General features: G+C 34.2%; 3 protein-coding genes across 5 annotated transcripts in view; 1 reads left to right on the top strand and 2 right to left on the bottom strand.

Annotated features, from left to right (window-relative positions):
• Nucleotides 1-51: 51 nt before the first annotated feature.
• LOC117108448 (protein amnionless-like) lies at nucleotides 52-17,363 on the bottom strand. Its single transcript, XM_033250456.1, has 12 exons — nucleotides 17,230-17,363; nucleotides 14,349-14,582; nucleotides 13,054-13,172; nucleotides 7,635-7,773; nucleotides 5,433-5,626; nucleotides 4,576-4,816; nucleotides 3,940-4,043; nucleotides 2,698-2,863; nucleotides 2,187-2,261; nucleotides 1,860-1,953; nucleotides 1,419-1,539; nucleotides 52-1,047 (listed from the first exon to the last, which is right to left on the bottom strand). The coding sequence occupies exons 2-12, from the start codon at nucleotides 14,380-14,382 to the stop codon at nucleotides 748-750; spliced, it is 1,587 nt and encodes a 528-aa protein (XP_033106347.1). The 5' UTR covers nucleotides 14,383-14,582; nucleotides 17,230-17,363; the 3' UTR covers nucleotides 52-747.
• On the top strand, nucleotides 16,889-20,862 carry LOC117108450. Of its 3 annotated transcripts, none has more exons than XM_033250460.1 (2): nucleotides 16,889-17,040; nucleotides 18,288-20,862. In XM_033250460.1, the coding sequence occupies exon 2, from the start codon at nucleotides 18,392-18,394 to the stop codon at nucleotides 19,088-19,090; it is 699 nt and encodes a 232-aa protein (XP_033106351.1). In that variant the 5' UTR covers nucleotides 16,889-17,040; nucleotides 18,288-18,391; the 3' UTR covers nucleotides 19,091-20,862. The 3 variants fall into 3 exon arrangements, with proteins under 3 accessions (XP_033106351.1, XP_033106350.1, XP_033106349.1); XM_033250459.1 differs by having other exon boundaries at nucleotides 16,894-17,047; XM_033250458.1 differs by lacking the exon at nucleotides 16,889-17,040 and adding an exon at nucleotides 17,643-17,780.
• A 464-nt stretch (nucleotides 20,863-21,326) lies between these two features.
• LOC117108477 overlaps nucleotides 21,327-25,939 on the bottom strand; it is a gene marked incomplete in the record, with an annotated part of 13,441 nt that continues 8,828 nt past the window's right edge. Inside the window, 1 exon segment of the mRNA XM_033250491.1 lies at nucleotides 21,327-24,725. Coding sequence (XP_033106382.1) covers nucleotides 23,205-24,725 — 1,521 coding nt within the window.

The raw sequence follows: 25,939 nt of genomic DNA on the forward strand, positions 1-25,939 counted from the left end.
TCAACATTTCATTTTTCCATTAACAATTCAATAAAATTACAACTCGCACAATTTTACAATCAAAATTGTATTTATTTACAATACTGCTAAAATACTGTGTAATACAGACACAGCTATTGATGTTAAAACACAATTTTATGTTTTTATATATTTTGGGAAATTTTGAATATATTATGAAATCTAAGATATTTTTAAAATTACCCACATTAAAATTATTCAGTATTCAAGGAATGTAAATTGGTATTAAAATATTCTGATCATGCTACCTATGGACACATATCTCATGTTGTGTATTGCTTTATATTAAAATCATTCTAAAATTCAAAAGCATATTCCACACGTGGTTCGGAGTACTAACATTTTCCATGCATGCTACTCTAAGGACACATTTATTTTATATTGAGTATACTAAATGCATATAAAATTGATATATAAAGTGCCCTATGTATTGGTTAAAATAAAACGTTAAGAGAGTTTTCGCAAGCTTACGTAAATGATAACAAATACAGTTACGTCACCAATTTTTTAGACAACCCTACAGTAGTATATGTGCCACAACGTAGGTGATTTATGCGTTTTGCATGAATGAAGAATTATATTCAGCTGATACAGCATATTGTCAAGACTGTTTTCGGCATGATTGACAATAATGACAATGACGTATTCGTTAGTGTTTTCGTAAGGATGCAAAATCTCCCTATAGACTGGATGATTACATGTAGGTTTCTGTCTTGTCACTTTCACAACCTACGCATCGGTCTCATCTTCCATTCCTTTTTTGGTGTCAGGGGATTGAATGGGGTCCATCACGGTAGGGGTACCCAAATCTCCCAAGTCCTCCGGGAGAGGGTTGGTGAAGGCCTTGACGCCACCTTCTTCAGCCGGGGCGGTCTTCTTCAAGGTACGGTCCGGCAAGTCGTCTGGTAATGGGTTGGAGAAAGATAGTATGCTGTGGCTGCGATCATCATCGATTGGAGATCCGGCGGAGAATGAAGTGTCGTCATCTAGATTTGGAAAAGGACGGGAAGGATCCATGTAGAAATTCTCCTATGGAAATAAATCACATTATTGGTCAAATTCAAAGTTACTTTCAAAGATTTCAAAAAATATGAAATAGGGCCTACACATCCAACATTATTAAAGCATTAAATAAGCTATTTTGCTGATTTAATTGACAGAACTGTTTTATTACATGGGATCCAAGGAAAGAATATTGGATGGGTAGGTCGGACCCAGAGTTGAGGGGGCATTACAGGGGATATGGCACCCTAAAAATGAGACGAGCATGTTACTCCAAAATAAGCAAATTTTTGCAATTCCATGGTGAAGCCTTTCTAAACAAAAATCTTATAAAACCTTTTTGAAGTTTTATTAGAATTGAACCCGGAAGATTTCATTAAATATTCAATTAATGTTACCTTAGTAGGACTATCATACATAGGGTTATCAAAACTCAAGTCCACGACAGCGATGCCTGGAGCCATCTCAAGCGATGCATCTAATGGTTCATCCTTCTTGAACCATGTCCTACTTAGGGGCCTGCGAAAAAAAAATTGATACATTTTAAAGTGATCTGTTGCATGCACCTTGGGTTTACCATGGAATCTAATGTCAACTGACAGCAGCCAGTGAAGGGTGTACCTGGCTAAAGAACAAAATGAAAGCTCCTATATCTGAATTCTCAAACTTAACTTTACACTTTTTGTCAAAAACACCTAAACTCTAAGCTCTGAAATTATAACTTCCCTCTTCTTATAAAAACAAGACAGTGTTCGGGTAACCTGCATCCTATAAACATATATATCCATATCATAATGCAGTGGTGAAAAATATAGAATAAAGTTCAACATAAAACTGACCTGCGTTTGACGAACATGTAGCTGAGAATAATCACAATTACAAGAATGATGATAACCGCAATCACAACACCTGTTACTGCACCAGCACTCATGTCTACAAAGTAAGAGAAATATGCATAAACAGGGACGGTAGGCAGTACAAACTTAACCTACTCTAGCTCTTGTTGACCCCACACAGAGACTAAATTTAGTACCCCTGAAAGCAATGCTCTTCTTTTTATGCTGGTCAGATTATTTGTTTTCATATATAGGCCTAGAAGATGTAGACCTATCAAGTAATATTAATTGTATTCTTTCATAATTAAACCAAAAATATAGTTTAGTTACCTCCTTTCTGGTTTTGTTTGCCTGTTGCTGCTGAAGTTGCTTGCAAATATATGTTGTAGACGCCATACCTGTTATCTGAAAAAGAATAAATTTATTATATTTTGTAAACAAACTAAAGACTCTGTAGTAGTTTTCCATTTACTAGGGTGATATTGATAATCATAATACATAATAAGTTACACTGATATAGCGCTGTAAGTTTCTATGCGCTTTAGACAAAATTTTTTTTAAACGTTGTGACAATCTGGCATATTATCAACAATGCAAACTTTCCAAGGGGTCACCCTTCCACCACTTTTGCAGGCTTTAGCTACTAGTCCCAATATTCAAATCAAATACACCAGTCAGTTATAACCTTTATTTCCAATTGCTAATCACACATAGCAGCTCTCAACTACTAACAACTATAGGTGGCAGCACCACTATAGAGAATCGTCAACACCCACTACCTTAGCGTTGAGCATCCTCACCACCACTCAAGTGCATTCGATAATGGGTTTTTTCAACTTACTCTTTGCAAGATCATCTTTGATTTTCCTTGCTTTATCCGAAGCGTTTTTTCCATTATCTGTGCCTGGAACTTTATCCGTTAACACCATCTGTATTTTGTCACCTGTGACCTTAGATATATACAAATCTACACCATCATTTGTTGCAGTGTCCCTCTTTTTTCTATCCTAAAATGAGAACAACAAGAATATTCAACAGAAATTAATCATACATTTGACGCACCAACCACCGTGAGTAACTAGAAATTTCAGAAAAAAATTATTATTCTGTAATTTTGTTACACTGGACACTGCCTTGAATCCTTGTGATAAGATTTATTTCTTCTTCAATACCAGGTAAAATTTTTAATCTGATCATCGCAGCATTGCAATCTACAACTATGCAATAGGCGCTCAAGTGCCCTCTATTGCTTTTTATCTGACACTCATATTATGACAGTCAATTATATTTTTTATTTCTCCTCTGATTTTGCCAGAACCAGCTTGCTATGGAAAATGGGAAAAGAAAATGATAGTGTTATAATGTTTTCCCACCCTTCGTTTAAAATAGAGTTCTCTAAAACTCGATTGATTTATTATTTCAATTAGTTTACTGTTTCTTTATGTGTCAATGTTACATTTCCTAATGTAAACAGGAAAAAGATGACAACACCATTGCCGATCTTAAATTCTTTTATTTTCCAATCAGAGAAAAAAACCCCGGCTTTGCAGCTCCTGAGCAATACGTTCACAATAACCAAACAGTACGATCACTCTACCCAGTGATGCCACTTCAAAGTGAAAATTTCCTAAATATTTTATAATCTTGATAGTTTTATAACTTTAGTAGCTAGCTTTGGTAATTTAGTTTTACTGAACCGCGTAAAAGAGAAAGATAAAAGAAAGACGATGTAGTATGGAAGGCAATTATCGCCTTCGAAAATAAATTTACAATTGTACGTGAATCACCATGTTACACCATGTCAGTATGTGAATCACCATGTTACACTTTTATTTTGTTAATTATTAATTTAAATTTTTCTTTAAATCATTATTTTATAAAAATTTCCATTTGAATTTTTTTTGTTTTAATTTAATTAATTTGTTGATGTTAAAGTTCTAATTAAATTTTCATCTTTTATTCTTTTGTCTTTTTTTTTGTACATACAAAGATCCCAATTAATCAGCTCTGTCTGGATGGACCACCCCAACAAAATATATTTGAAATAAATATATAAAGTATTAAATTGAAATTAAATATTCACCCTTGTTCCTATGTATTCTGCTGATGAATATGTGTCATACATATCTTGCTTGAAAAGCTCCATGTTAAATTTACTTTCATAGTAATTCATTGTCAACATTCCACCTGTAATTATTCAAAATTATAACTTTAAAACCATCATAATAAAGAAAGAAATAAATAAAATAATGAAATATAATAAAACTTATTAGAACCTCAACCTTTTATTTAAAAATTGATATTTATGCAAATAAATGAAGATGTTAAATTTACTTGCATAGTAATTCAATGTAAAAATTCCACCAGTATTTATTCAAATTTATTCAAAATTATAATTTTATAACCATCATAATGAAAAAAAAAATAATGAAACATAATTAAAAATAATAGAAGGTCAACTTCAAAAGTATTTCAAAATTGATGTTTATCAAATAAATACAGATGTTTAATTTACTCTCATAGTAATTCATTGCTAAAATTCCACCACCTGTAATTATTCACATTTATTCAAAATTACAATTGTATAACCATCATAATAAATAATATAACGAAACATAATAAAAAATAATAGAACGTCAACTTCAAATATGTATTGTAAATTGATGTTTAGTTATTCAAATTAATACAGTAGCTTGCATAGTATTTTTTACAAACTTACCGCACAGATTACAACAGCCGCCTACCGCCCGCAGCGGCGACTGACATGCGATATTAGGACACTCGTAAAGGCCACAAATTTTATCTTTGATCACACTCTTGTCATTGCCACAAACGCATCCAGTAATATCATCACACTGTGTCTTCTGTGTCAATTCTATTGACGCTGCATTAATGCGTTCAAACTGCTTTAGGCCTGATGGACTGTCAAAGAAACTTGCCAGACTTTTTGTTGTGTATGCCTGTACAAGTCAAAGGTCAAAATATATATTTTAAAAAATTAAATAGCAAAACAAAGCTAAATATAATTTTGTTTTTACAGATTTGTTAACTTACTTTGTTGAGCTTTCTCATCAAGAAAATTTAATATTTTAATTGCTTGCTTGGTATAAAAAAATGTATTTTCCTATGAAAAATACCAAGAAATATCATGAAAATAATTGTTAAAATTAAATAACTTGCTCATTTTGCAGTAACATAACAATTATCAATTTGAATATAGAAATTAATGTATTTAAAATATGTTTACCCACAATTTTACAGCAAAAATGAAAAACTATTTTATTTTATTTATTTTTTCATTATCCATATATAAAAATCAGGATACACATTTTTAAAATTCAATAATTTCTATGCTCAAGATAATATATGAGCAAGTTACATTAAAAAAATTTTTTTTAATGATTTTTTTCAGGGGACATTACATTTTTAAGTAAGTTATTACATAGTTAGTGTTTTCTTGAAATAGCAAACAAAAGAGATTTCACCCTTGTTTTAACTTTGTAGGTAGGGTCTACATTTTAACCTGTATTAATGTTTATTACATGTTCCATGCAGACTATCAAATTTAGACTTTACCTCTGTGCCAATCTTCATAGTTGCAATGGACAAACTTTGGTCGAGTTGAACGTGAAATAAGCTTTTAGACGGGAATACCACCTGGTCTATGGTACAAGGAACACGCTCTGTTTCAACATTCACGTTCACATCCTCATCTTTCCAGTTAGCTGGGTCAAACCAGTTCTTGATTTTGTTGCGACTGTAGGTTAAGTCTGGATTAAATTAAAAGAAAAAAAAAATAATATGATAGAAATTAATATTTTCAAGATGAAAATGTTAAAATATTTATAAAACTGTACTCTTGCTTTAGTCATTGTAGTATATTTCATAAAATCAGGCCCAGAGGAAAAACATTTTTTTGATATGACGTACAACTTTTTTGATTAAAGACACAAATTGGTGTCTGAAAAAACTCAGGAACGGTTAATGATACAGATTTTTCAATATTTTAGAACTGGGGAAGAAAGAATGGTTATATTTAAAATATCTGTATACCGTTCCCAAGTTTTTCGTCAAACAGCATTTTCTGTGTCTTAAAAAAATCAGTTGTACATCATATTCAAGCTATGTTTTCCTACGGAGGAGTCTGGTTTTAGTTCCATATCCTTTAAATACCAATTTACACTAGTCCTTGGATACATTTAAAACAGTTACTTTTTACCTCATCCTCCATGAGGAATGTTTAGACATTGGTCCTGTGTACTTAATGGCTCATACTTTGAAATTTAAAAATTTCCTAGTTTAGCCAATATTCTCGGTGACTTGTTGTAAAGCATATAATTTCTTTAAAGATTTAAATGTAATTACCATATTAATGGTTATTTCACATGTTTTGAAATACTGACGTTGTAAGCTTGTGTAAATGTCTTGACTATAATTTCAAAGTTTACCAAGAAGCAGTGCATAGGTTTACTACAAGCCCAGGATTTGCTCCATCAACTTCCAATGGTTGTAACACAACCACATTTTCATATACTGTACATCTGATCACTCTTAGCTTATTGTTTAATTATTTAGAATAATTTGTTTATTACCAATGTATCTTATAAATTGTAATAAACTAACTTATTGCAGTTAAAAAATAATTACAATCATTTATATAACCTTCATTAGATTTCATACTAATCATTAACATGCTTCAAATCCCAAGGACATCTAAGACATATAAAACACGACTCTCTCTCATAAGGCCTAAAAAATTAATTGTTTGTTTTCCCTTTAATGCTGAAAATTGTACAGGAGGGGGCGGGCGCAAAAAAGTTTTTTTAATATTTTTTTTTTGTCCTGTCACTAAAATTAACATATTAAGTCGCAATGCTTACAATTAAGCCTGGTCTCACTATTTGTTTTTCAAAGGGTATTCATCAGACTGAATAAAAATAACCCATAATTAATATCTTGCAATTAATTTAGGCCTAGAATGGCGATACCTTGCGTCAGACACCAAATTTAGAAAACTTTCATGTGCAAAATGGAGAAAACTAAAGATAGCTTTTTTAAATTTGTGAACAAAAAATAAAAAAAGAAACACTGCCCCTACAGTACTTTTTCCGTGAACTAGGGCCGGGCGCTGGAGGGCAAACAAACAATTTCTTTTTTAGGCCTAATGGAAAAACAACATAATGAAACTATATTTAGGCCTATAGAGTGGGCACTTCCATATAGAGTACTACAGTGCTACGTCACGATACCATGTAATACTACTCCGTTGCTATCGTTGCAAAATAAGTTCAACCGGATGCCATTTTCACCACTGACAAACCATTGATCCCAATTTCTAACGTAATTATTAAGATGTTGTATCTTACTTTTTCTTTGTAAGTTTTAATTGATGATTAAATGTGTGTTCGATAACTAATATAATGCGAGCTTTTGTGTTTCTAGTACATTTTGATGGTAAAATATTAGATTTTAAAATGCCTATTCCAGAAAGCCTATGACATCATTCAGGCGTAATGAACGGTAACCAACGTCTGTTGACAACAGAGAGCACCACCTGGCGTTGTGACGACACAACTGTGGTTCCAGAGGGTCAAGAAACTCAACAACTGACCAAACAGGGCGTGGATCTCGCATGTCGCACAATAAACACAATTACTTTGACATTATAACGGCTTAATAACAATATCCAAGAGGCAGGGCTTAGAGCAATGGTCTACAGCTTAGCATACCAGCTGTTATCTGTGTGAAAAAATAAAGAAACATAAAACATAAACTGACCTTCTCCATTGCATTCCAAATCTACAGCTGCATCACTTGCAAAATTGATGACAATATTTTGACCAAGAACAACCTCCCCATCCACTGGCAAAACCATCTCACGGAGAGTGGTGTTGGTTTGCACGTAAACAGACTCCGACTACAAATGGTAAAGACAAAGTTATTTGCATTTCATATGTCTTGCTTTATGATAATAAATGTTATATAAGAATCTGAAAATTCATTAAAAAAATAAGTGGAAACAAAGTTTCTAGCAATATGGAATTTACTAAATATATTTACCACAAATTAATGCAATTGCAACAAACTTATAACAATTAAAACATGTGCTGTACAGAACACCTACTCTTACTCGTTTTATTTGTGTTATTTTTCCATAAAAATATATAGCATAAATAACACAAAAAATATACAACATAAATAATACTTGTAAAATGTAAAATTTTTCTACTCATAATGAGAACAAAATTCCTTCTTAGATACTGATTTTTTAAAATAACAATTTTTCATAGTGAAGCCATGGAAAATGGTATTTTTTGTTGTTGTTGAATATATTCAATTGACATTGTTTATATAAGTGATATACCGTATATATCTTATTTGACAACCTGTCCCTTGGGTAATGTACACCAGTGAACAATAATCTAAAAATATCTACAATACTCTAATAACATAGAATCATTGTTATAACTTTATCAGTATTTATATTTGCTGATTTATTATCAAAATAACAATTCACTTGTTAATTTGTGGCAAAGACAAGCCAAACCAGTCACTTGTCGCAAAACATGTTTCAGAGATAATAGCCAAAACATGCTGAAATGTCAACATTTCTGAAATCCATTTTATTGCAATAAACTACCCTTTATATATCTACCCATCATTCTATGCTGTTATTTTCCCAATGTGCAATGTTAAAACAACATTTCTTAAGGATTTGACTACACATCATGCTATGCTGTTATTTTCCCCATTTTAAAAGTTAAAACAACAATTTTGGTATATGGCTTCTGCCCGAGAAATTCCCGATATCGTAAACTTTAAAGGCTGATTTTTTAAATATTTTTCTTTAAACAGCTGTACAGTATGTTTAAACTCCTGTAACTTCATAACGAAATGTCAGATTTAAACGATTCTTTTACCATTTTATAGCTCTCATTTTATTGTTTATTATAAATCTAAAAATCAATTTTTTGCAAGGAGTGACTTGTTTGGCTGGTCTTTGCCACATTTTAAGTTGACATCATACTTCAATCAATCATTAGCAAAATGAAAAAAGTGTGACGATAATGATAAGGGAGATCAAAGACTACAAACAAAATAAAGTGATTATAGGTTTTCAATGACAAATTATCAGGAATACTAACAGGTGTTCATTTTATGTATACACTAATTAGAAATCAAATCTTGTCTGATAGACAAAAAAAAAGCATAATGGTCAATTTAAAAAATTAATTTGTTTCTTATCGCTACTGGGTTTTTCTTATCGCCACCGGGGTTATTATTTTTTTACTACTGCCATATTTTTTTTTTGTATTTTCCCTCAACATTGCTTGGAATCCTTCTTCGTTGGAATACCTAGTGGGGATTTTCATATTCCTCTAACTGTGGCTTGTAGATAACAACTTTAATGAACTAAAAATGCTGATGGCCAACAAAGTGGGTCTCTCCAGTAATTTGCCGAAAGGGGATCCGACAATTGGTCCAAACCAAACAGGTCTCGGAATAAAAATCCTTGGTAGGGTTCATGGTGAATGTTTACATGGCCAGAATTGCCCAAATTGTCTTTTTAGACCATATTAGAGATTGGAAATCAAATGTTTTTGAATAAGAATGTTTTTGGTCCAATAGTTTCGATATGGTGTCAGACACAGGAAGGGGAGGTTGGCTGTCTCTCCCTTCCTTTTACAAAAAGTTTGAATTTATACGGAAACAATTTTTTAATGGATTTTTAATGACTAATTAATAGGATTCAATGATACCATACAAACTACAGGTGTTATAATCTGATGTCATTTAAGCAAGGAAAAGTTCATATTTACACAGGTGTTGAAGTGCCCTTGTAACACATAATAGAAAATGTTCAATGAAGAGATCAAAGACTACCGCACCTGATTCATTAACGAACATAAGATGCATACCTAAACAGATTATTAGTTTTCATTGATAAGGCAAGTACAAATTTTTGTGTTGCCCAAATACAACAGCATTCGAAAATGTTTTTACAAAAGGCCTATAGGATATCTAATATCCTATTCAGACTAGCATCGCATAGCGATTTGTATATCTCAAAATTGGTTGCGACACCCAATCACACCCAACCGCAAAGTAAAATCGTGTGTGAAATAGGAACAGTTTTTGGCTGAGGTCAGTCAACATAGGCCTAGCCACCAGAGGCCTACAGTAGGCCACAGAATGTAAAGTTTTTTCGTATTGGTCTGAACGCGCTCGTTGATTGCGATTGGGAGTGATCAGTTTTGGATTACCACCGATTACATCGCAACTGATCATAACAGAGTGTATTCGGCATAGGGTATATAATTCTAGGAGTTCTTTGCAACCATCACCATATGTATTTTGATTGGGAAATTAGTAAAACATAGGGGTTAAAATCCAAAGTTAAGATCATAATTTTATTAATTTAGGCTTAAAATATAGCCTTTTTTAACATCATTATGAATTTCAAGTTCTTTTTTATTTTTAGTAATAAAAATATTTTTTGGCCAAAAAATGGCAAAAAAATAAATAAAAATATATAGATACTGTACATTTGGCATCATGTAGTGTACAACTATTTTTTTTATCCCTCTGATGCAACAATTTTTGATTTGTATACGAAGCCGATACGATATTATACTGTACATTTTTTAATAAATATACTTTTTGGCCTGTTGAAACAACCGCTGCCATAAAATATTGTAATTTCAAAACAAAACACATTTTTCTTCATTTTTATTCTGCCTGCCACTATCATGTATCTCCAACACAATTAAATAAACATAAAAGATATATATCACATCACATCACTTTCTAAATACAACCACGCAATGAGATATCGAGCCAAGGCCTAAGGGCACACTCAATGTACCTTCCAGAGTGTCAATCAAACTTAACTGACCAATCAGAACAGAGCCAGGAATATATGCGTCCTGTTGTTTTGTGGGACGTTAGCAACAATATCCAAGGGGAGGGGCTTAGCATAGGTCCATTACCTTTTTACGTCTCTCACTCTTTTCTCAATAAACTTTTATTTGCATATTTTCTTCTCTGCCCAGGTGCTTTTGATAGAACCATTATGCTTACTGTACATGAGAAAATATAATTTTTTTTTCACCTTCTAAAGATCTTTCAGAAAAAAATTTAACTATACAAGGTATAAACAAATGTGTCTACAGAACAGGTGATTTTTTGTTATGGAAGCAATTATAACTTGTTTACCATTTTTGCAATTTATTTATTTATTGAAATACCATGAATTTGAAAGTGATCAATTTAGGCAGAAAAGGAATCGAATATTAAAATCATTTTCAATTGACCCCAATCATATATTTTCAATTCTTATACAATTTTAAATATATAGTAAAACCTCTAAAAGTCATTATAAAATTACTTTTTGTTATGGAAGCAATCATAACTTGTTTACCATTTTTGCAATTTATTTATTTATTGAAATACCCATGAATTTGAAAGTGATCAATTTAGGCAGAAAAGGAATCAAATATTACCATCATTTTCAATTGACTCCAATCATATATTTTCAATTCTTATTCAATTTTAAATATAAAGTAAAACCTCTGAAAGTCATTATATAAAATTACTTTTTTGATTTTTGACTTATTGAAACAGAAAAGTGATAGTGGCCACACATCCCTCCAGACCCATTAGCATGATCATTGGCCCCTCAATTTGATTCAATCTACAAACATGGCCCCTGTAATAATATAGTTGAGAATCCCTGGTATAAACAAAATACAAGAAAGTACAGTATAATTCAGATTCAAGTATTGAAATACACGCCATCGTGTTGGGATTCAATATTTCAACGTTACTTATGTCATCATTAGGAATACTTTCTTATCTAAAATTAATCAGTATAATTTTTTTTTTGGAAATCAAAATACATTTATGAGTCTATAAAATGTGAATAATTCTTCAAATTTATAATATGTTTTTATACTGTATACAATGTTGTAAACTCATATCTATAATGATAGCTATATACAAATTTGAACAGCAAACACTAGATAATTATCAAGATTGATAATCATTTTTATTACATAGATAGAGTTTATTTTGTTTCGGTGCCTAACCTCCAGGTCATTAAACTCTCATGCGCTATCAATATAAACTATTATAATGTAAGGTAATCACAAAGTTAATCATAAAGTTTACAGAGTTCAAATCATTAAAACAGATCGATTAGAAATGAAAGCATAAAGATCTTAACTGATTGATCATTGAATTAGCATCAGATTCCAATGTTTGAGTCTCTCTTTTGATTATGGAGAAAGCCTGTGTCCGATTAATTACCGACAGTCAATTTATGCATGACATATTGTTATAAATCAGGATTCGGAATAAAGGTTAAAAATAGGAACTTACAACTCAGCCAAATAGTTATGGCCAAACACAGAACTTTGAAAATAATTATGGTCACTTTCCAACTATATAAATAGTTAACTTAATAGTAATGTTAAAAAGTTTACTTAGAAAATTTACAAGAGGTCCTTATAAGTAGTCTATTGTTTCATTATGAATGCATGTTTTCAAATGTAGTATTACAGACACTGTTCTTGATAATTAATACCTTCACATCAATGTTTTTTAATGGGTAAAGACAAGTCAAGTACCATCTTGGTAGCAATTTGAAAACAAAGGGTAGATGAGCTCCACGGAGTCAACAGCAACCATGCTTTGTCTAAGGAGAAGGATTAGCATGTCTTATAGGTTAGATTCATTTCAAAGGATTTTGGAAATTTTAACTTCCATTAAAGAAACAGGTTGAAAAAAACCCCAAATGTTTTGCTAATTTACAGATGTTTTAATACAAACCATTGATATTTATAGTACAAAATGCAAAATAAATAGATCATTTCCATGTTAATCAGATACTGACTGTAGTTAGCAAGAAAAACATTTTCTGGTTATAATCCTATCAGAAGACCAACAGGTCACTAACATACAATATAACATACCTAAGCAATTCAGGCATATAAATACAGTATCATTTTTCAAGCTTTTTAACAGAGCACAGTAAGTAACAATTTAACACAGCCAATGAAAAGATAGAGAGATCTGCAAAAGTTGATATCTGTACACAACTGTAATTTTAATTACATGCTCTCCTAAAGCTGAAAGTCTTTGGCATCTTTTCTATAAACAGCTGCTGTTTAGATTTTTGTAAATGAAAATGACTTACTTGGTTTGGGATGATAATCCTATCATTTGCACATGGAACTCGATTTTTATCCCAGTTTTCAGTGTTGTCAAAATTCAAGTTTTTAAGCCAGTGTTTCCTTGATAATCCATGGCATGAACCTGCCAAATATTAATTAATATTAATTGTGATACTTTAATTTTCAACGCAACATATTGATGAAAATTTAAGCGCAGACTTCCAACAGTAATTTACTTTACTTGAAGCAGTCGTGGTGCCAGAAGCAGTCGTGGTGCCAGCAAGGGTCGGGGGGGGGGGGGGAGGTTGGGGTAGTTTGGGCATTTGCCCACCCGTCAGACAGGCCTGGACCCCCAGTCGTCCAACGAACGACTAGGTCGTCAGACCAAAAATTAGAAAAAATAATAATTTGGCTATCAAAATAATGCTATTTTGATTGCCAATCCCAAATATCGTGGTCTAAAAGCATTTTAAGACCAAATTAAGCCATAAAAATTCAACCCATAAACACTAACAGGGATTGTTTTTATTCTGGGCCGTCGACCGAGGCTTCGTAGTCACCTTGGTTCGGACCCCTCTGTCGGACATGTCAGACCCCTTGTCAGCAAATTTCTGGCTTATTGTTAAAAATAACCTCACTTAATCATCAATCTCCTTGACCTCTGCCCCTTGGCTCCTTTTTTTTTCGGGGATTCAAGATCTGCCACTGCTGCCCATTTTTAAACAAATTGTTTGTATTTTGCCTAACAACCATGGTGTGTGAAAACTAGAAAAGGAGGGCTTCGTAGAAAAACAGTGTTGTTTGGTGTTCATTTATTTAACATGAAAAAAATCATATCAACAGATATGGAGGTATGTACACAAAATAATGATTAAAGGCTAAAAGGTGAAACCACACATACTGAACATTATCTCCAGAAAGACTTAAGCACCTAGTTAGCCATTGAGAAGTAAGTATTGGGACAATAAACCACAGACAGCGATTAAACAGAGGACAGGAAATATCGAAATCATATCAATTACTGTAGAATAATACTACTTAAGCTGAATAGGATATGATAACGAAGTGGGAGAGAAAAATACAAGGAAGGAGGTGTACAACAAAACGTTCACCATAAGGGCATTCCGGAATGTATACTTGGCGAGGTCTACTTGTGACACCAGGGGAGCAATGCAGCACATAGGTCACCGACATTTACCGATCAGGCACATCATTTTGGGAAGGTCTACATTCTTATTTTATGATCATGATGGAACAACACAATTAAATAAACCAAAGGAAAGACAACGTACAACTTAAATAAATACTTAAATCTTACCAACAAGAAAAATAAGCAGAAATCCACACTTCATGGTTGACTTTTGATAGTGCTTTTTCTTGGTTGTTTCGGTGCTTGGCGTCTATACCGACTTGCTTTCTGTGACGACTTGCTTTCAAAACTCCATGGGAGGTGGATTTGTAACTTTACACTCTGTTTATTGGACCATAAAGTGTTCTTTTCTTTTGATTGGCCACGGTTAATAGGCACGGTGCAATATAATCCTTAAAGTACCTATAAAGTACAACTGTATTATTTGGTGACCAGGGTAGTGAACCCATTGTCGGCTTTTATGATGTTATTATGACTTTGGTGGCAGCATGGAGCTCCATTGCGAGGGTCGGTGCGCTTTTTTAAATGAATATGGATGTACCCTTTTTTTAAGTTTTTGTTTTACAGTACTTAGCTGACATAAGACAAAATTCACAAGACCAAGGGCAATACAACAATAATCAATAATAATGATAGTGATAATTAATAAAGATATTGTTTATATGATAAATGATGATGAGCAAAGTACGAATTGTTCCGCTACCGGTTAACTACGAGTTTACTACTAGCTTCAAGAGTGTAACTTTAGCCTGGATTGGTTTCCATAAAATCGTTACACGCTATCCCCAAACAGATTCGGCGGCGACGCTGATAAGTCCGTTGAATCGGAGATTCTTTTCAGGCCCTAGCCAGATTCTTCCAAGGTGGGGGGTGGGGGTGATTTCTTGGCGTGAAGTCAAGAGGATTAATTTTGTGCTTTGTGGGTCTAAATAAGGCTATAAAAGCAGATATGTTTAAAAATGTCTGGTGGGTCTGCAGTGGGAAATTTAAAGAGGGGGTTTCGCCAGAAAAGAGGGGGGGGGGGGTTGCTAGAAAAGTGGGGGTTCTCCCGAACCATAAAGACTCCTCTTGGATATGGGCCTGGTCTGTTCGAGCGCGTTGGGTTGGGAACGATACAAAGCACTGCGACAGTGTAGCGTTTTGGAAACTGCCGCTTGGATACCAGTGGTATCCAAGTATCCTGTGCCAGAAAGGTTTTTCATAAATAGCGTTTCTTAGGCCCGTAGGCTCGGAAAACTCGTAGTAAAATTGTAGGAAACTCATACCAACACGTTCATTCTAACTCGTAGCAACCTCAGAAAAAGTAGTAGTAAACTGTCTGGTAAAGCTTTTATTTTTTAAACCGGGAAATTTGTACAATAGTTATGTCCATGGTTATAGGCTATATTTAACACGGTACAATGGCAGACTCGGAAAACTCGTAGCAAACTCGCAACACACCCATAGGCCCCGGTGAAAAAAACCGGACAAAGTTTTGAGTTCAAGGAGTTAAGAGTTCTCATAGGCCCTATTCGGATTCAACGGGGGGGGGGGGCAACCGGCCCGGACACGATTTTTTTTTCTATGAAACATCAGGCCCGTAGCCAGGGGGGTTTTTAGGGGTTCGGGCGAACCCCCAGGAGTTAAGAGTTCTCATAAGCCCTATTCGGATTCAACGGGGGGGGGGGGCAACCGGCCCGGACACGATTTTTTTTCTATGAAACATTTACATAAAACTCCACTCGCCGTCTCGACTGAATCGACCCGAAAATCTCATGTATAGCAGAATTCAGGAGGTCAAAAGGTTATCAACAAGATAAACGTCTACAAACCAACTTATGAGAGAACGTCGCTGTCTGATTTTCAAAAAATAAAATACTGTACATTGATGTTACTATTACTAATGGGTCGTTTAAAATGACATATAATATTTGATTGAGCTGCACGAGTAAAAAGTGTCATTTGAACTTGAGTTACATACTGTGACAATTTTTATTTTTCAGTTAGGTCTGGGTTTTGAATAATTACCTAGGCCTACTAGCTACTAAAAATATACGCTTTCTGGGGAAAGGAAAGCACAAAGAGGAAGGAAAAGCGCGTTTCTTCATCAAATGAAACAGGGTGGCAGTTATTTTCAAATTAGGAGAAGAGCTGAGAATAGGCAGCTCTAAAATACTAGATGCCATAAGCCCTGCCAAAATGGCAGAGCACCAATGAATGTATAAATGAGGCCTAAGCCTAGTTATTAATATTAGGCATAGTAAATAGTATCTGCAGGTTCTTGATTACAAGGCTAGACCAAGTTAATTACCGTTTCTAGTGTTGATAATAATTTAGATGAGTTAAGACGTTCGTTTTCTTTTATTGTCACAATAGGCATTATTACAGGATTGAGTTTTAATTAGTTAAATTAATTTCCGTAATATCACAAACACTATTTCCTTATACATTTGTCCCTTGTATAGCCATATACTGTAGACAGCAGAAGGTCCCGGGTTCGAATCCCTTGGGGAAATGTTTTCGTACTCGCAGATTCCTCTTCTTTACCCCTTAAAATAATATCATTACGCAAAACGATTTAGAGTTTTTCTCTTCATGTAACAATTATATATATATATATAGGATATATATGTAATATGTATGAGTGTAAAAATACGGTATAGCAGGCTGACAGCAGTATAATTAGAGATGTTAAAATGCCGATTGTTTTTTATGCATTCCAGCGTAAACTAGGATACCATAGCTGATAATCAGAGATATCAAAGTGTGTGTATATAATTATTATATCTGGATGATTATTAATTGTGGGTATGATAAGGGACATGCCAAGTTTAAAGTTCATTAGCGGTTGCACATTCTATGAATATTGATACATTTTGAGGTATGAGGTAAGACTTATAAATGTTTGGCGACATGACAGGCATGTTTCTCTCGAAACACACACTATCACCACAGAGCACGCAATCACTTGAACACTTAACAGGATTTGAGTGGGGACCAGATTAGGAGCGTGCCGGCCTACACTGAAAAACCATGCATAGGCCTAGGCCTAAATAGAATAATTGCTTACATTATGTGTAGGTTTGAGTACTCAGTTTATAGACGGGTATCTTCGACCCCGCCTATCAAGTTTACCGGGATTCGTCTCCAGAGGCCTAGCTTATATTCAGTAGCATACTACCAGGTGACCAGAGCTCAGGTGACAATCTTATCGTGCACACCTGTTGATGTTACATTTATCGCGTAATTAGTTGACATAACGGGGAACAGTAATTAATCCTAGGCGGAGAATTCCCTCCCTGTAGATATAACTTAATATAAGTGACTACCGACAGCTACTGCAGATGACGCGAGAAATGGTCAACAATTCATTGCCAGATAACAACTATGCCTATCACGACTTTCAGGAAACATAATCAAAGGCTGGAGGGTCACGCCCACGTCTGAGAAGGGTCAGTCCACAGCAATCCATTTCGCATTGTCTGTTGTGCACTGATTGAAGCCGCACTCAGATTACATAATATTTCGCCGGAATACATCTTAAACGTAAAAGGATACGTTTTATCAAACCCTAAGGGCCTACAACTACGGAAAATTCAGTTATGCGTTGCGACATTGCGAGTAAGTACAAATTTTGTTTGAAAGATTAATTACGACTTGTAATGTAACGGCATAAACAGAAGCTAGATCGGGGGTGGTGCCTGGTGTTCTACTGGGAGCTGAAAAAACACTCATCTGCAACAACTTCTTTTCTTAAATCCGCCTCGGGAGTATCAACACGCGACACGGCCGTTAACCCCCTAAGTTATTTTATAAAATTTTAATTACTCATTAATATTGTGGATCGCTACAGCCTCCTTAGGCTTAGTAAACAATCGTCTGATATACATTATGAAATAAAAGAACTATATTATTTCTGTGTAGGATTTGACGTCAAATCGTTTCACCATGAGACCGCCTGATTCAGGCCTGTTGATACCCTGAATTAAGCTAATGAGTTCGGTCTGTGGGTGCTAGGCCTATAAGATACCGTATCATTAAAGAGATTTTCATGTTTGTAGGAAAAGAATGGATAATTAATTAAATATAGTTGATATGCAATTATTCTGATTTTGTGATTCATTTCAGGCTGGAATGACAGATGCCCATATTTCAGCAAAAGATCGTATGCCGACTTTCTGCGACGAGCAGACGACAAAATTGTTTCAATCTAAACACCAACACTCGAAATAATGCCGCGTTCACACGGTTCGCATTCAGAAATACGTGCTGCTAATGACCATAGACTTACACCAATATATTCGCCAGTATTGAAAACAAACAGTGATAATAGTCGAACGCCTACTGACACAGACTCTCCACTAACATGCTCTCAATCTTTGTTAAATGGAAATTATGTTGAGGATACATATGAAGATTCTCATGAAAGCCAGACACATCATCAAAGACACAAGAGCGTTTTACCGCCGATAAACATCGACAGTAGGCCGTATACATCGCAAAATAAACACGGTAAAAATCGACCGCATCAAACACGTAAGAAGGAAGATAGAAGAACAACGGATACATTAAAGTTACCATCATTGGAATCATTACGCAAATTTACAAAACATAACGAAATAAGAACACCAGAAAACGCTCAAAGCGAAATCGTTCTGTTGCCGAAAATTCATCGAAACGAACGAGTTGCTGCTGAATACGTTGTAGACGACGTTCAACAAAATGACCTATTAAAAACATCTTCAGTTATACCTAAATTGCCTGATTTGGTGTCAGGACATTTAGTTTCGGGTCCACATTTTGGAACTGTTAGTCGGAGAAAACATGTTTCTAAGCGACTTAATTCGACAAGAAGTCCCGAATGTGTTGGAAAAAAGAAGAAAAAGTCAAATAACAAACGTGTTAATGGGAATAATTCGGATTCTGATTAAATTCGTGATATTAACACTATGACGATATGAAGGCTTATTTCGTTGCTTCGCTGATGCATAATATGCAACATATTTTTTTGCGGATATCAGTTTGTGACGTCCACAGTATAAAGCTTCACATGGCAGGCATCAAACACATCTCCGCCAAATTGTGCCCGTTTGATGCTGCGCATGTTGACCAGATACCCCGTTAGCCAAGCAACGTTTGCATTTTGTACGCGTTTAATTTCATCACACTTCGAATGGTTAGGCCTACTGACGTATTTTATTTTGCAACATAAAATAAACATAATTTTAAGTTCTTGCTCTAATTAATGGCGCCTTATCCTTAAGTTTTTAGTGGCCTCTATTGCTATTAAATTTTTGGGGAGAGTTCTTAATTTGTTTTTTTGCACTGGTGCAATTTAGAAAGGTATGATTTCATAGAAATTGTTGACACTTTGGTCAATTTGGAATGTTTTTTTTAACGAAGAGTAAAGAGAAAGTTCGTAAAAAATGAATGAATATACAAAGAAGTCCGGGAGATTGGTAGTCATAAGTATTTCGATAGAAATGGAAAGAACAGGTGAGATAGGATTATTATCATCTCGGCCTCAGTTCACAATGGAGCAAATCCATATAAAGCGCTAAATTGTTAGATCCAGAATTTTTCAAACGGTGGGGGGGGGGAGGGGGTAAGGCGGAGAACCGTTTCAGAAAAAAAAAACATTGGTAGGGCCTATGCATTGAAATTTCAACAATTTAGTGGCAAACGGTGGACATGTTCCCCCTACTGGATCCTCCCCTAGGCCCGAGGAAGCCTACTCTACAAAATGTGACATTTTCACACGCAAAGGGCAGTGAAAAACAGGCGAAGTTGCGTTTGTGGCGTAAATCCTGTTGTTTTTGCGTTTGAAACGTGAATGTGAACCAGGCTTAATTATTGCTGTTGACATTTTTTTGCCAGTTTATACGGGATAAGCCTATTGTCAGTGTTTAATTGATATTTATTTCCCAAGAATCAATATTATACTTATCGTCTTTGAAACTTTAAAATTATATTTCCATTATTATCATATATATATATATATATATATATATATATATATGTGTGTGTGTATATAATATGTATGTGTGTGTATATGTATATTTATATATACGGTATATATTCATTTATTTAAGAACTAATTCATTGAGAGCTGCTACACGATGTATATTTTTATGTCCTTTATTTTAACACTGTATTTACCTTTCTTTGATGATTATATGTATATACATATATATATATATATATATATATATAATATAATATAATTAGCGTGTGGTTAGTTCTGCGGTATCTGGAGGTTATGAAATTTAATATCCTTGGACATTAAGTGAACTGTTGTTTACCATAGTTAATATGTTAGACTTTTATAACGCTAACAAGGCCATTAAGCTCTAGGGTGGCACTAGGATTTGCCCGTCGGGGTGGAGGGGGAGGCGAGCAGCGGTCCCCGATGAGGGGCCGATGTCCCTGACGAAAGCAAGTAGGCGTGGTGAGGCGTCGCTCAAAATGTTTAGAAAGTGGTCCATATTACAACCGTTTCTAAGGCTTACACTTTTTTCCCCTTTTTTAAAAATAAAAACCAGTACAATTTTGACCGGGCGCAGCGTTCTTATTTTTGGCCCATTTTATATTACAGTAGTATCTTTCTGTCCTGTATTATAGAGGGTATGACAAAGTCACACCTACTGCAATTAAGGTATAGATAAGATTTAATTGCTTTTTTTTTTAATTAAAAAAAATGAAAACCTCATAACAGTTTTAACTCAGCCTCAATTTGTTCTTATTTTGTTCTTAATTTTACCACGCCCACTTTGCTTTCTTCGGGGAAATCTGACCCCTCGTCGGGGACCTCGCCCCCCACCCGCCCCCGCGATATTCAATTCAGACAAGTGTGGTTATTGCATCTGTAAGTCCTAGGCCTGATTTTGACAGCAATTCACTGTGTTCATACTGTCTATGTCTTATTGTTTCTTGTCTTGTTAAAAAACAGCATCAACGCTATCTCAAAGCCTTTATTATGCTGGAATTAATATATATTTATTTATACAGAAAATGAAAAATTATCGACAATTTACTCAGACGGCATATGCAGCGGATGTTGTTAAATCCCCCACAAAAGGTGTCTTTTGCTGCTTATTACAACAATAACATAAAATCCTCAAATATTTTGTTATATTATGTGTTAATACATAAAATATCATGTACATATTTTCATAGCTGTCACTTTATTTCATTTGTTTATTTGACCAAAAGACCAGAAGAACCCCAAACCCTACAATTAGATACAAAATCGGACAAGAACACTAGTCAAGTGCACTCTCTTCGTGCCCCATATTTATATTAAAATATCATAATATAAAATAATCCATACTTTTCATTTTCTCTATACTGTCATACGAATATAATGAAAAAAGACAAACCGCATAATCCTGTACAAAAAATATTATCTAATACAATGAAATGCAACTGAAGAAATCAAGATTGACAAAGTCATCTTCCACCGGAACTTAAACCCGACATTGTTTAATACATGCTCTGAGTAGTGTTATGTATTTATTCACAATAGTTATTCAAATAAACGCCCCGAGGCGTTTATTGTTGAGAATGGGTTTTGCAGGGCATTTATTCGAGGGAGGCGTTCATTTTTTTTGTGTAAAATGGACACTCATGTAAATGCTCCATAATTTCACTTAAATTTACTTTGCACACACATCTTTAATTAGAATATTTGTGTGCATGCATTGTCATTAGCGTCCATAGGTTACATGCTTAAATATAATTGTATTGGTCTGTGCCCCATATGAGCTTAGCCAAATAAGCAATTTAAGCATTATAAACCAATAAATGTTGTACTTTGCTGTATAAGGTACAATTCCAACATTAAAGAATAGACTACTAACCCTATAAAAAAAACCCACGGAGATGGACAAAATTTTATAGGCCTATGACTTTAGATCACGTTTTCTTTGCGCCATCCGCATCCGCATAAATAGGCTTGAAAATATAAAGATGTTTAAGTAACCAAATTGATTGATTGTTTTGATAAAATGTTACGATACCACAAATTACTTTGGTCTGAAAAAGGACATATGACAAGTCCAATAAAAGACGTTCAAGTAACCAAATTGATTGTTTTGATAAAATGTTACGATACCACAAATTACTTTGGTCTGAAAAAGGATATATGCTAGTCTAATCTGAATCAAAAGAGCATCATTCTTTATTTATCAAAATGTTTTTATAGCCCCTCGAGCACGAGCAATATAGGCCTACTCTACTCAGTAGGGCCCCCTTCACAGTAGTATATTATTTTTTTAAGATCATCAACACAATCTTATTATCATTTGACATTGGTTAATTGTTGAATACAGAATGTGATTTCTTTTAGAATGATGGGGCATTAGGGATAGGAGAGGCCTTGTGACCCCCCCTCCCAGCCCCTTTAAACTTTAAACGAAAAACATAATATAATATTCAATCCAAGAAAAATAATAATTAAAATAGAAACAGATCTTACAGCATATTTTCCAAGCAAGTTTTGTAATAATTTAAATTTGGACAACTGTGTTTAAAAGTATAAAATAACTAAATTAAAAAATATATCAATTAAAACTTATACAGTACTTCAATCTGACAAACTATCTACCAATACAATTATACACTCTAGTATTATTTATAAAATGATACTAGTATACTATGAACTAATGAAGTTTTTGATGTTTTTGTGAATTTTTAGCACTAAAATCTGTGCCTGCCAAATACCATTTCAATTGTTTTATATAGTCTTAATGGTTCAGTGCCATAAAAATATTTATACATTAAAATTGCTATATAAAATTTATCTTTTGGTGTTTTTAACGGAACAAATTCATAGAGGAGTGAAAGGTGAAGAGATGTAGCTTTAGATACAGTAGTGAAACATAACTGCCAGATATTGGTGTTGTATGAACAGATACGGACTGTTGAACCCCTATTTTCAAGTTCCACGATGAGTGAAGTCTTCAGTAAAGATAACAAATTAATTGACAGTGAAGCGCTTGGTTCACAACCAGCATGTTCACTTTCCTCATCTTTATCTTCACTCTCCTAATCTTCATCTTCTTCTTCTTCACTTTCCTGTGCTCGTTGACTTCTAAGTTCAAAAGCATTTGTTAGTGGTTCACTTCCAACTGAAAAGTTACTCTGTGGGCTTCCAAATAAAAAGGTACTTTTTGCTGTTTGACTTCCAAATAAAGGAATACTTTGTGTTGATTTACTTCCAAATGCAGGACTCCTTGCCATTTTACTTCCAAATAAAGATTCTGCTGGTTTGATTTGTGGTGACTGACTTCCAAATGCAGGAGCACTCGTTGCTAATTTACTTCCAAACAAAGAAGAACTACTTTGCGTTGATTCGTTTCCAAATGCAGGAGGACTCATTGTCAGTTTACTTCCAAATAGAAATTCTGTTGCTTGGATTATGGTACTTTGTGGTGATTGACTTTCAGATGCAGGAGCACTTGTTGCTGATGTACTTCCAAACAAAGAAGCATTTTGCGTTGATTCACTTCCAAATGGAGGAGGACTCTTTGCCAGTTTATTTTCAAATAGAGGTTGTGCTGGTTGGCTTAGGGACGTACTCTGTGGTGATTGAATTCCAGATGCAGGAGCACTCGTTGCTAATTTACTGCCAAACAAAGAAGCACTTTGCATTGATTCTCTTCCAAATGGAGGAGGACTCTTTGCTAGTTGGATTAAGGTACTTTGTGGTGAATGACTTCCAAATGCAGGAGCACTGGTTGCTGATTTACTGCCAAACATAGAAGCACTTTGTGTTGATTCACTTCTTAATTGAGGAGCACTTGTTGCCAGTTTACTTCCAAACAGAGGTTGTGCTGGTTGGCCAAGAGAAGTACTTTGTGGTGATTGACTTCTAAATGCAGCAGAATTTGTTGCTGATTTACTTCCAAATAAAGAAACACTTTGAGTATTTGTTGCTGGAAATAAAGAAGTGGGTGATGCCAGGGATGTAGCTTTCGATTTGCCTATTTTCCTTTGTGAAATATTAAATTTTGATCTACAACCAGATAATCTGACTGTCGATTTTCTTTCGAATGAAAATGTACTCTGTGTTGCTTGGTTTCCAAACAAAAAAGTACTTTCCACTGATTGACTTCCAAGTGCAGGAGCAATCATTGCTGGAACACTGGCCAATGGAGAAGTAGTTTTTGCTAGTTGGCTTCCGAACACGTAACTACTTTGTGCTGGTTGTAATGCACAAACATTAGTTGGTGGTTGAGTTGATTGGCCTAATAGTAGAGCATTACACTGAGTTACAATGCTTTCAGAGGTAGTAACTTTATTAAGTTGTTTGCTGCCGAATAATGGTTCAACTCTTACTGTTGCTTCTTGTTTACTTGGAAAATCTTTAAAGGCTGACAAAATATCATCTGTATTGCCATGGTTAATATCCATACCCCATAATGAAGAAGTAAATGCTGTCCTTTCTGTTGTTGTTGACCGTGAAGTGCTTGGTTTAAAAAACGGATTCTGGTAATAGGATAACGTATTGAGTTGTTCTGATGATGATGTAATGTCCTCAGATACATAATGCGACCAGCGTATTTCCTAATGGAAGAGAAAAACCAATACATTCAGATTATACAGTATATCTGTCAACAATTTGAATAGAAATACTATAGATAATTAACATCTCTGTTTATCATGTATAAGACTCGTATAATGTTTTATTGGAATACCGTAGAGTGCAAAATCAATTGCCTCCAATTGAATTAAAACTTTCAACAAAAGCCTGAATGGCCCAGTTGGTTAAGGCTTTTGAATGACATAATAATTGCAGAGATTGGAATTTTTATAAGCAATATACTTCATGTTATCTTATGTCATATTAAAATATGAGCGGGTATTAACCTCGAATGACCAGTTCTCAAAATCCCTCATAGCAGTTACAATCTGATATTCAGCTTGAGTGCTGTCTCTTATACACATCTAGATGTGTATAAGAGACAGGCGTTGATTCACTTCCATTGATAGAACAGTCTCAGTCTGGTCCTTTTTCATTCCCTTCATTAGTCTTTTTGACAAGTGTTAAAAGTAAATTCACAACGAAAAATTTACTTTAAAAAATTGTTAAAGATCATACTTCAGTGTTGTAAAATACTGTCTAAATGCAGCTGAGAATGCACCAGAGAGCATTATAGTACCCTAAAGCTTTCGGGGCCCTCAGGCCCCCCGAAGGGCTGGCGCCTCGCACTGCGCGCTCGGCAAGCTTACTTACAACTGATTTACCAGTAAAAATTTTTTAATTGGGAGAACACTGTATATATAGATATATATATATGTGTGTATATATGTATATACACAGCCATTTACACACAGCCATTTTCTACCATTGTGTCTATCCATGATGTGGCCTATAAACAAATTGAATAACACTTAATTAATAACTGATATATGTAGACATCAAAAGCTCCAATTGTATCTAATATTTATATCACAAAGTGTTAATCGATATGATGAAAATAACAGTCGATCAATATTATGAATTTTGTTTGACTATTTAAATATTTCTTGGCAGTAAAATACAGAACACAACAAAACGTGTTGTCGATCAGAGACTACAAAACATATCAAAGGGCCAGTCCATCTCCATAAAGCACAATATATATATATATGTGTGTATACATATATGTGTATATATATATATGTGTATATATAATATATGTGTATATATAATATATGTGTATATGATACCTGATGAAGGGCGATGCCCGAAAACGTTTGTGTACTCAATAAACTACTTTTGGCAATACTAGACACCT

The sequence above is a fragment of the Anneissia japonica genome, unplaced genomic scaffold, assembly GCF_011630105.1.
Source record: "Anneissia japonica isolate Jap-2015-1 unplaced genomic scaffold, ASM1163010v1 scaffold3940_len624931_cov186, whole genome shotgun sequence".
In the NCBI taxonomy this organism is placed as follows: Eukaryota; Metazoa; Echinodermata; class Crinoidea; order Comatulida; family Comatulidae; genus Anneissia; species Anneissia japonica.